This window comes from Coloeus monedula (genome assembly GCF_965178545.1).
Source record: "Coloeus monedula genome assembly, chromosome: 5".
Classification (NCBI taxonomy): Eukaryota; Metazoa; Chordata; class Aves; order Passeriformes; family Corvidae; genus Coloeus; species Coloeus monedula.
The window spans coordinates 11,691,194-11,703,994 of NC_138785.1; the positions used below are offsets into that span (position 1 = coordinate 11,691,194).

The following is a 12,801-nucleotide window of genomic DNA, read 5'->3' on the forward strand; positions in this document are numbered from 1 at the left end:
TCCTTCCCTGGGAGCAAAGGGTCTTCATCATCTTCATCGTTAAGACTATCTCTGGGAGCATCTCTAGGAACTGAGGTTTCTCCTTTCCCATTTGGAGCAAAAGTCCTCATCTGGTCCATCTCTCCCTGTCCAAACTTCTCATGAAATTACAGCTGCGTCAGCATCTGCCTATCTCGGCGCAGGTGCTTTTGCTTACGAGCTGAACACTCCAACCCCCATATCTTCATGGAATTACAACAGGATACTCTGATATATCATAGCTTCACAACAGAATTTCAGCTTTAAGCATCTCCTCTCTCTTCCCTCAGGTTTTCAGCTCTTCACAGCAATAAAAAGGGTTAATCTCACCTCGGCCTTGCAACTTTGCAGCTGGAATGTTGAATTTTTCTTATTGCAGTGGAGAGGGGGAGAGACGAGCCGCTCCGGCTGCCCACGGCAAGGCAGTGGGGGGGGTTCCATGGATGGAACAGGTCCATCAGCTCCAGGATGGCCTGGCCTGGCCTGGCCTGGCCCAAGCAGGGCCTGGCCGGGCCCGCTGGCCCCCACACGGGGCCTGCAGCCACCTGTCCCTGCACCAGAAAGGAGAGGGAGCTTGGGGGGGGGAGTTTGTCTATTCTTAAGTGTGGATCACAGAGGTGTTCACAACTTTAAGTGGCTTAGAGAATTGTCCATATTCAAACTGGCCAGCTGATAGGTTCTATCAAGTCCCAGAGGAAACTGTAAGCACCCCTTAGCAAGGACATCCCTTCTGGGACTATGCTTGCTAACTAATCTATGACACCCTGCAATGACATGTGACAAGGACACTTGTCACAAACAAGCTTCAGCTTGTTTATGCTGATTTGTAGGGTTTCGCATTGAACACTGACCAAGGGTTTCTGGCTACTTACCCACTCTTCCTCATCATACTCAGAATGATGGGGTATAGAGTCCTGCCTTTTAATCTGAGAAGGATGATCCTGATGCTGTACATCACCCCCTTCTTCTGCACTGTTTCTATGCACAGCTGGTTTCTTGAGGACACAGCCAGGCCGGGCTGTGTACAGTGCTAAAAGGGCACTTCTGACCAGCTGGTCCTTGAATGCGTGCACGAATAACTCCGTCTAGGAAAAAAACAAACAAATGGAAAGGTTAGACCAAAGAATGCAGTACTACAGCAAAGGTTTATAACACCGAAAGGGTATATGTTTCAGGCCTGACTGGGATGCAGAAAACAAAGTAGGCCAACAAATAAGGCGAACATTTCAAGGGTTTTAGGGATATCATCACATTCTACAATCCCAGTGTTCCAAGGATTAACACAAGAGTTCAGTATCTATTATAGACATCATCATCTTTTCACATTTTATTCGAATTCCAAATTTCGCCTGCAGAGGCGAGCCTCAACAAGAACCAGTTCCAAGAGTAACCAACCATTGCACAATAATTTCTGAATAAGTGTCAGATAAAACATGATTAACCAGTATAATCATCTCCCTAAATAAAACCCACCACTCTACACTGCTGAAATAGCAGTATCTGCAAAAGCAGTGTTTCCAGAGATAAATTTCATTACCTGTAGGTATCAACCCAGATATCAGGGTAGGTGACACCTGATTTCAAGCTTGATTTTATTTATTTTTTAAAGAAAGGAAACCCTGAAGTAGCTTTCTCAGGTCTTCTGAAGATGCTATTCAATCTCTGTATCATTTTTCTATGTTGACTGTTACAGCTGGAATTTTACCATATTTTTTAAATCCTTCAACCTCCCTGCATTATTCACCTCCCTTCCACCACCACAAGAAAAGTACAATGCTTTCTGGATATGGGCTTCTCCATGTCTAGATTGCCACCATGCAACAGCACTTATGGTTGCCACCAGTGTGCCACACATGCCCATCTCCTGTGTCTCAAACACGTGGCCCCATCTCCCCTGGGAGACTTGGCTTATTCACTCCATCAGCTGGCAGAACCTACGGAATAGGAGAGAATGAGGTGCAAGGACACTTCCTTTCACTACAGGGTAGTAACCACTAATAAAGCCACAGCGACAGCTTGGGAGACTCCCAATTTTGGTTACTTCAACGACATTGAACAGGGTTCATCTGTCACAGTAGGGAGACACATCCCACCCAGAGCTCCCCTCCCGAGATAGAAGTCCTAGTTCACAGGGGATGATGAAAATTTCTTTCACAGCACAATTACCTGAATTTATTTATCCCAGGTCAGCGGGATTTGCCTTCCTATTTTCCGAGAACATAGTGGATTGGCGTGTGCAGGCAGATTCAAGTGCTGAAGTGCCTTCTGTGCACACAATCTTAAACAGGGATGTGGGAAGCTATGTAGATAAGAGTCAGAGGATCCGGCCTAAACAAGCAGGAAATGCTAGAAATAAAGGTTGCCCAGCCAGGCTTCATTCAGTCCTTATGTGCTGTTTATGCAAAAGCTGAAGAAAAACTAGCAAAAAAACCCCAAACCAAACAAGTTTCAAGTGTCAGCATCTCCCTGGAACTCCTGAGAAGATGCCTGGAAGTTTTTCTCCCAGTTTCTCCACTTCTATTCTTATCCCATCCCTTTTTCATACTACTTGCTCCTCTTTTGTATGCATCCACTTCTACTCAACTTCTTTTTCTTGCCTTCCTGTCTCAATACCCTCTCAAAAGTTTATGGATATTTAAGACTAAAAAGCTCTAAATAATTGATGGCTTTCTTAAGGCTCCAGCTGCTGGATTAGGTACTTGCTTTAGAAGTTTCTGCTTCTTCCCATTTTCATTATGTTTAGGGAAAAAAAAAATTTCCTAATGGTTGCACATGAAAAGGCTGAAAACTTTTATTGCAAATAAATCTCTAAAGTTTTAAAAATAAGGACCTCAGGCATATCTAAGATAAATTATTAATTTTTTAAACCCAAATCAGGACTTCCTGCAGACCTGACTTGGGATCCTTTAGACTTGGCAACACTACTCATCTCCCTGGCAATTTTACCAGACCCATTCCTTCTCCTCCTTACCAACTTGGTGCCTGACGGAAAGGGTGTTTTTTAACAGTTTCCTTACATGCAGCCCCTCAGGACTGTCTCCTTGTAGTCCTCAATTGCTCTGCAGGACAATTTCAGTTTTCTACATTTCCAACCTTCAGATGGTGCATGCTTGGAGAATGAATAAGTCTTTGAGGAATATTGCTACCAAACCCTACCATTCTTTGCCTTACCATGGCAAAATGAGATTTGAGGGGTTGTGTGGTAGCAGCAGAGTTCCTCTTCAAGACTATTCTACAGTTCCATATCAAGAGAGTTGAAACTCCATTACTTGTCTATCCTTAGAAACAGCAATATCATGGTTTTGCTGACGTTTCATACCTATCTTCCCCACAAAGTCTGCTTGAGATGATTTCAAGTCTCTGGATCAGGCATGGCAGACTCAAAAAAGCTTTAAATTTCAGAAAATTGTGAGTACTGGATAGCTTCATGTAAAGAATGTTCACTATGACTGCAATGTATATTAGGTAATGATCTGAAAAGTTTCAGTAGTATAATTGAATAGAAATATTTTACAGGGAAAATTAATTTTTAAAAGCAAATCAGTACAGAAATGAGACTCCATTTTTTCATACAGAAACTAAAATGATTCTTTAATTAAATTCCATTCAGGGTTCCCATTGGTTTAACAGCAATCTACATTTTAACCTCATTTTCTAACAGCTCAGTACAGCTAAATTTGCAGAACATCACTATTTATGAAATTGCATTGAAATCACAAAACCAGTTTATACAAAGAAATGAAAACTTTGCGAATTCTTTTAGATACTCTACTAAAGAGTATTTCTGCAAACAAAGATAGGCATAGCTGGAAAATGAATTTATCAAGCCTTCTGCAAGCTGCAAATGCTGATACACTTGTTGACAGCAAAAGGCTTCCTTAATCAATTAACAAAAAGTGATGATAAAAGGTTAGTCTCAGGAAAACACTACAGTAAATTGCAAATTATATATGGAGAAGTAAAACCATGCTTAATATGAGAAAATAAGCTCAATTTAAGAAGCAACAGTGGAATTATTTGATTTAATTTTCCACTTTCAATTCATGCAGCCAGTCCTTTCATTTCCAACACAAACACTTAAATGTAATTTACATTATTGATAGTTCAGATTTACTCGCTGCTACCTAATAATTATAGAAAGAATTATTATATATATCAAGCTTATATTCTATCTATCGAGTGATATGCTTTTTAATAAACTTGTGGAATTTAATCACCAGGGAAATAATTTTTATGACTTCTACAAACAGCTGTTTGATTTCTACATTTCTATTAAGTTAAAACATAAGAGCTTTTTTTTTAACATATAAGAAGTATAGGAAAGATGGAATAGCAGAAGCACTACATATTCCTCAGGAATAAAAGTAGGTATCATGTAATTATATTCAGAAGAGCATGTGCTACTCTATCTTAAATATAACCAGGAACACTTTGATAGTCTTGATTCTCCACTAGTGCACCAGATTATACAAATAGATTATTTTAAGACATCAGTTCAAGGCTTTGAATCAACTATGAGGGATCTAATTTCAGTATTGTGTTGGTTCACCCAGTTTGGGGCCTTGAAATGGTATTTCCCTTTCCTGAAGCTGTTTCTTGGTCTTTCCTCCCCCTCTCTCTTCCCCTCTTTACAAGCAGCTGTCCCACCACATTTGCTTTCTCAGCAATGGTTCCACCCTATTATTTCTCCATTATCCATCTTTTCCTGTGAGTAAATTTGGTAATAGACAGGGAAGCAGCTATTGAACCATTCATGCTGCAGTTGTTCAGACAACTAGATTAATCTCTTACAAGCAAAAGGTGGAGGCTAGACAGACATCCACAGAGTACATCGGGTGAGACTCCTTCGTCTGGGAACCTGAGCTCATGTACAAACAGCAATTTAGTCCTGGCCCTGAAAAGGTGATAGGAACATACACAACTAAGTCACCAGCTATAAATGTAAAGTATCTATGCCTTTTTCAAACTGAATTGCCTTTTTTGGCCCTTTTCTATAGCCAGAGTCTCCAGCAGGCTGTGGTTCAAGCAGTGCTTTAGTACCACAGCTGCCTGCAGCCCCTCTGGAATCATCCCCTCCTCCTGCCCAGAGGCAAATGGCCAGAGCAAACACATTCCTTAGCAACCACACTTTGGATCTTCAGAACAAACACTTCTTTGTCTGATTTGCTTTACCTGTGCATACAGATTTCTTTGAACTAACCACTAGGAGAGCAGCTCCACTTGTTCTATGCACAGCTAAAAACACCCTCCTACATGGAATGGTACACTATAATTGCTACAAGCCCCCTCCCTAAATTCCTCTGTTTCATTTCAGGCTGAATTCTGCTTTTGTCTATTATCCATGGCATTCACAGCGACTCCAGTGTTCTCAGAGTTACTGTGGATTTATACATCTGCAACTGAGAGCAATGTTTCTCTCCCCCATGGCTCCTCTGCAACGCCTTCACAGCAAGTGGCTGAGCTCAATATTCAGATTTGAAACTCTCCCATTGAACGAGGAACTGCTGGGATAATGGTGCTCAACAGACCACAAGGGCTGTCACTTCCCAATAGCTGAAGATATATTGAAATGGCTATTGATTGTGTTATTAAGCCATACTGGGATCACGTTACTGAAGGAGTGGCCCATAGAGCAATGGGAAACTCTTTGCAACCTCTCAGGTCATAGCTATAGTACTCCATATTTTTATAGGATAACATGCTGGGAAGTACTACAGGCTTCAGCTAATCTCCATTATCAGTCTGTAACAAGCAGGAAATATTATCTTCCTTAATTTAGAACTAAAGGAACTAAGATGAGGAAGAGCCTACAGCTACAGAGGGATATAATAGGAGAAAGAGAATTAAAATTTGAGATCTCCTGGTGCCAACTTCCCAGCTTCTCCTTCCAGGCTGCATCACCGTTTCTGATCATGTGATTATTCTAAACCTTACACACAAACCTGGCTTGAACCACCTCCCATAAGCAGCAGCTTGAAATATAACAGAAAGATAATGAAAAATAATGATTTCTTATACTACAAAATTATTTATAAATTTTGATATTTTGATAAACTGCAGTATGTGGCCACTAGAGGATAAAGAAGATAAATGAAATTAAACTAATTACACTTTTTAAAAAAGACAATCTTTATAAATTTCATTAATTTTCTATAAGGAAAGCCTAAAGAAATGCTACACAACATTATTTTTCTAATAACAACATTTTGACACTTATTTTAGCTGAGTTTATTTGACATTTCCTGGTGCTGTGCAACTCAATTTATGCAGAACCACCCTCCCTCCCCCCACCCCAGCAGTTAAAGACTCGGTTATTCCATTTTCCATTGCAGTGAAGATTTGAATCTTACTTTTTCTGAAAGCATCTTTAAAGAATTCTTCAAGCTGTCTGGAGAACGTTGGCTTGCAGAACTAAGCAGCAGGTCTGCATGGCTTGATATGAGAGGTTGCAGATGATTGATGTTGCTGAGAACTTCTTTTGCCTTGGCTGTGTTTTCAGGTGAATAGTAAATACACTGGTATCCAGTACTGTGATAACAGAGAGAGATAACAGAGAGAGTCACATAATGTCAAATTCATTTCTGCTATTAATAGCAATGCTTAATGTGCTAAAAATCTTACCACTACTTTTGCAAAAAAAAAAAAGCCAGATGCCTGAACTTCACAGATACCATTGAAATGCTCCTGCCTTTAGGGTTAAAAACAAATCTTTCCTTGAACAGTAGCATACAACAGACTGCCTACCACCACATGCTCCAAGTAGTACAGTTCAAAATTCCTTTGAGTGACTGATCTGAACATAAAACCCCCATATTTTTATGTGTTTCTTTTAAACACTGTAATTCTAGAGATAAAAAATATTTGACCAAGTAGGGTAATAATCCCAAAGAGCATAAGACTCCTTACTCTTCCAACTGAACTCCTCAACAGATTATTAACTACCTCACTAAGTCTTTCAAAATGGGCCATTACTGTTTAATTGATCAGTGGCCCCCACTGTGTTTTGATTAGCCTCAGTGATGTTCAGGAAGTGATGACAACCAGAGTTATCTCCAGTAAAAACCAGGTGCCTGATTTGCAAGAAGAGACACAGCAATGCGGTGTGGGAGTTAATTACTTCAAAACCACACAAATGCATACTGCAAACTTCCTACTTTCAGTTGTTCAAATTACTGCAGTTCTTTTGGAGGACTTCTCCTATCCATCTTTCCTCTTCCCCCCCTTACTAATCATGCAATATCTCCTTATACAATTATTCCCAAATAATTATTACCATTTCAGACAGCGCACACCCACTGGTTCTTGCCTATAGTGCACAGCTCCTCACCTAAACCTCTTGTACATAACTCTTCTTTTATAAAGCCTTGCTTCAGTCTTTCAGAGAAACTAACCAAATATTTTGCAGATTCAGATTAACACAGGAAAAAATGTAACCAAGCACCTCCTGGCACATCACCAGTGTCAGAGGAAAGTACATACTACTCCCAGCTGGTTCTGTTTGTACCTCCCTTCTCTCCTCTTGTGTCTTTTCATCACAAGTACCTCAGTCCCTTCAACTCTTTCACCACTGATTTCTTTCTTAATTTTGCATACCAAGACCCAAATTTTGACACATGTTCAATCCTCTGAACTTCATGCATTGTGTTTCATTTCAGTCGTTTTCCAGATCTCTTCACTCCCCAACTTCCCCTTTGTGTCTTCTACTGTATCCTTTCCAGTTCCTTCTCATTAGTTTTCTACAAATTAGAAATTAAATCCTGATGGGTCCCTTCCAATTAAGCAGTGATTCTATGATTTTGGCAAATAAGGATAGCTTCAAGCAGTCTAAAATTAAGACTCCTGCTTATATATTTTGCTGAGCTACAGTCCCAAATTCCCCAAGACCAAGACTGTTTTTCTGTCTTTCACCAATGTCTTAATTTCTAGACACAATTCTATGTAGAGGCAGGCAGGATGAATGGCATCTAAGTGAGCAAAGCTCAGCCATGCTACCAGCCACATCTAAATTACTTACTATACATCCCCAACTTACATGAGGTACTAGACTCATGTCCAGTAGAAGTCGTAATTCAGAAAAATGAACCATATAAACTGTCTCTCCTAATGAATTAGGCAAAAAAAATAAACAAAACAAAACAAAACAAACAAACAAAAAAAAACCCTCTGTCCCTCTGAGAAATGAGGAAACTGCCACAGTTCTACCTGTGAGGTGGCCACACTGTTAGTGAGAGGGACTTCCAGAGTCAAACCTACCTCTACATTCACTGCAACACTCAAGCTATCAGGCTCAGTAGACAGGGCAGAGACAAAGATTAATAGTCTGTGTTAATTGCAGTGAAGACATAGTCTTAGAAGTCTTGATACTTCTCTAATTCCCCTGCAGGCTTCTCCCTCCCTTTATCAGAGTCTTTTTTGCAGGCTGAACCTGGCTAATGCTGTTATCAAGCTCACCACGCACACACTCCTTTCTGGGATTTCCCTCAGTCTTTAAATCATTTTCACTGATCTCTCACAGCTTTAAGCTTCACTGAATATTGCAGCAGAAAAGCTACAGACACCGCTGTAAGAAAGAGGGAAGAGTGACACTAAAGGTGTGGGCAGTTCTCATTGCAATAAAGTAAATCATAGCTTTTAAGTAAAGGAATTAGTGAAGAGAGAATGACTCTTTCTTCAGAATGAAGTGTATTATCAGATTTCATTTGGCTAATTTTAACATTTCTGGAACCGCAGAAAGCATGAGACAACTTCAAATATTTAGTTTCTCTCATAATTTGAGGGCAACTTCCTCCATCCCCCTAGGAAAGTGTGTAATTATTTTTCAGAAACAACATGTTTTGGGAGTATTTGAAGTTTCTAACTGTTGTGTCTCCACACTGTTGTATTTAGGACAAGCTGAGGTTTTCTGTCACCTTACCCTTCATGAAAAGACATTACAACTTACAAGTCAGTGAAGTTTCCTCATCCACAACTGCTTTTAAAGCTTGCTGCTGCATATAGCTATGGTATGTAAGTACTATTAGGAGAGGCAGCTGCCAATGGAACTTAAGAGAAACTTTTCACAGGCGTCAAGGCACAAACTAGATGAAACTTTTGCATTAGGGTAAAGGCCACGTGGATAGGTCCAGCAGCATTATGAAAACCTACCTTTGATATGTAAATTATGACTCATGTACCTTCTGAAAAACTCTATAATAATGTCTTCTGGGTTAAGTTTCAAAGCTTTCACGAAGCATATAAAACCACACGATCATTTCCATGTATTGGCACTATCATTAACTATGAACACATAGTCAGCAGTCATTTCAGTTTTAAAATTGCTTTAAGGACATGCTCATGTAATTTGATGTCTTGGGGATGGTTTATATCCCATATCAATTTTTAGTTTTGTTTTTATTTTGTCCAGAATAGCTACTGCCTCCCCCGGCTCCGGAAGCATCACCATGGGTGAGGAGCAACCCAGGATCCTGCAAGGGTTGGGGGCCAGGGGCTGCTGCTTCCTGCTGGTGGGGGTGATCGACTCATGCAGCACCCTGGGTCTGACTGGATATTCTGTTGCCCTGTGGCTTTTGCCTGTTTCTTTCTTTTCTTTTTCCTTCGGTACTGTGACTGGGGCTTGCTGGCTTGCTTCTCTGCTCCTCTGTCGTTTGGGAGCCCAGGGCTGGTGCATGCTGTGCCAGGAGCTGGGAGCCCTCCCTGCTGGGCCGCTCCCTCTGTGTGGCAGCCCAACACCAGGACCAGCCATCACTGGTGAGCTATCCAGGGGAGCGATCCCCTGCCCAGCCCTTCTGTTTTCTGCCGCTGCTTTGGGCTTTTTGCTACACTTTGTTTGCCACCCCAGGTGTGCCTGCCCCAGCCGTTCCAGCCACTGCTCTGAGGTTCCTGCTACAGTCCATTCTGCCATCCGGAGGGGCACTGGGATCGGCTGCCCCCATGAGTTTGCAAAGGAAAGCCCCTTCTCTCTCTCTCTGTCTCTCCCCTCCCACCGGCGGAGCCGCCATTGCCATGTGGAGAGAGACGGCCGAAACTCGCGCCACAGCGCCCCCTGCAGGCGCGGGGGAATCATCGCAGCCGCCCTGCCCGGCCGGGAGCCACCAGCGCCCCTGCCGGCTGTGAGCGGAACTGCACCCGAGGGGAAAGGGCCCGCGGCCGAGAGAGGCTGGCACTGGCTTCTGGTTCTGCTTGCTGCTGCTGCTGCTGTTGTTGTTTGCCTTGTTATATATATGTATATATATGTATATGTATGTATGTATGTATATTCTAGTAAAGAACTGTTATTCCTTTTCCCATATCTGTGCCTGAAAGTCCTGTAATTTCAAAGTTACAATAATTTGGAGGGTAGTGAGTCATATTTTCCATTCCAAGGGAGGTTCCCACCTTCCTTGGCAGACATCTGTCATTCAAACCAAGACATTTGAATAAATATTAAACTGGGTACATTTTAATTCTAGATTAACAAAGTTTTTGCTGGAGAATAAATACTGCAATATGCTAAATGTGTAATATATAATCTAACTTATAATGAACCTCTGAGTTACTCCACTCCTGCTGTTGACTGCGTAAGTTGTGTTACTGAGTTAAACTGTCACCATCTGGGACTGGCTTAAAGTCTTCTAACAATGAATATTTGACCTCTCATTTTTCACAGCCAAACCCACTGACATTAGCATCAAGAATACAATTCAAGCATAGACAGAAAGTGCATCTACCCCTAGATAACTTCAGTTTTATGTACATTACTGAAGATGCTGATTCAGTGGCTTACTTATGGATCACATGTGTTCTGTCTAAAGTGGGAACTTATGATCAAAATTAAATTGCTACATAAAAAACTCTGGATAATTCATGGTCTCAGAAAAAAACCTAAACCAGATGATCAGAGCTGAGGTTACGAAAACAGGCCTGAGAGACACTAGAAGTTTGAATTACTTTGGTTTTTTAAGTTTCCCTTGCCACCTTGGAAGTTCTAACTTTGAATATGAGGAAAATGAAATGATACTATTAGTTCTGTCTATGATGATCAAATGTCCACAAATCCTTATCTTGAGGCAATGGCTAAGGGTGTATGCACAGAACTTTTCCTACAGCTCCTCTATTTTTCTTCATTCCTAACTCCATGAAGTCCAATCTCTCACACACATATACATGCAAAAAAATAGGGGAAAGTGAGCAAAGAATAACATCTCTGTGAAAAGTGTTAGGCATGACAGACATTCCCTTTGAGAATAAAGGTTACAATTAGATCAAACATAGATCTTTATTATTTCAACATCTCTGGGACTTACTGTGAAATGGTACCATTTCAGGTTCCTCAGAGAATGGAAATGGGTTGAAGGCTATAAAATTCAGGCAATAGGAACACAGAATATTGCAGCATTAATAACATCTCTGGTCACCAAACAGGTACATTAGTGAAGGCGCACACTTCATATCTTTGCTAGAAATCTAGGCCTCAAACAGAAATAGTCCTTTTAGACTGTTCAAGCCCAACTTAAATTATTATAGCTTTGGGGGGAAAAAAGCCCAACAGAAAATCCTTTTCAGTAGTGTTCCAGTTTTAAGCTTTTGCAAATTTAAAACAGAATAATTTCCAAACAGCTTGCTGGAAATTATGTATAAAACCACAGTGAATCACAGCACCCAATGCAACTTGTGGGACACCTCTTTTTCTTGATGGTTAGAACTGGGGCATTAAAAAACTTGCGATCATAAGCCTATGTGTTTTGGTTAAAACAGAGAGGATTAAATTAGATTTTAAATAAGAAAAAAAAGTCCTTTGTGTATCTCAAAAGTGATTTATGAACATTTCAAGCAGTGAGGCATTATATGGATAAAACTTAGAGAATGTCTGATTTAAATGTTTCTGCACAACTGAGCTCTAAAAACAATAATTTGCTGTGCCATCTAGACTGATGAGAAGACAAGCCCTTCCATTTGCTGGAAGGAGAAATAATCTGTACTATCAAGCCAAAAAAAGACTGCATCTGAACAGCTGGCTGACTTTCTCTTTTATACAGAAATAGGAAAGGAAAAAATAAAAAGAACATACCAATACAGTATAATGAAAAATATTCTAAAATAAATGTATATCATACACAAGTAATTAATATTCTGCAATTATTTACCATACTTTAATCACCATATTTCAATTATTTTAGTGTAAATGCTGTCATGCCTAAACAAAATTTTTAAAAAGTATCAGTTGTTCTTGCTTGGTCCTATGAAATTCACTACTCACTACTAAAGGGACAGACATACTTGACCCATGCCTCATAGGCATACCTGATTGATGTTTATAGTGGAAGGGCCTTTGATCTGTCTTTTTGGTACAGATAAAGAATAGTATGTGAATGGGTTATAAAGCAATGGACGGGACTTCAGATCACATACCAGAAAGTACTATATTTTTCACCTGAAAGAAAAGCTTTTCTTGCTCTTATTTCAGATTTTTTTTTTTTTAATAGGCCTTTTTAAAATTTAATATGACCTTATTGAGGGTAATAAATGAGAGAAGAATTGCAAAAACTGCATTTTTTATAAATACTATTAAACAGTTCCCTTTGTGTCTGCACAAAGATGCATATTCTGTGTAATAGAAAGCATGCCAGAACTATCTTCAGATACACATTTTCCCCAATTCTTCTGTTTGATAAACTTTCACAAAACTTATGTCTCAGTCTTGTTTTTGTTTGGCAACTGCAAATGCTACCAGATAACAGTTACTCTTGTCTGTTAATTCCAAAAGTCTAAGACTGAGCAAGAAATATTTTGAGATATGCTGACACT

The 12,801-nt window shown here is 40.2% G+C and overlaps 1 protein-coding gene across 5 annotated transcripts in view; it reads right to left on the reverse strand.

Annotated features, from left to right (window-relative positions):
• Positions 1-12,801, reverse strand: part of INPP4B (inositol polyphosphate-4-phosphatase type II B) — a 337,675-nt gene that overhangs the window by 81,382 nt on the left and 243,492 nt on the right. For all 5 annotated transcript variants that reach the window (XM_082281863.1, XM_082281864.1, XM_082281862.1 and 2 more), the window contains 2 exons: positions 6,369-6,546; positions 891-1,103 (listed from right to left, as the gene is read on the reverse strand). In XM_082281863.1, coding sequence (XP_082137989.1) covers positions 891-1,103; positions 6,369-6,546 — 391 coding nt within the window. The remainder of the gene's footprint in view (positions 1-890; positions 1,104-6,368; positions 6,547-12,801) is intronic.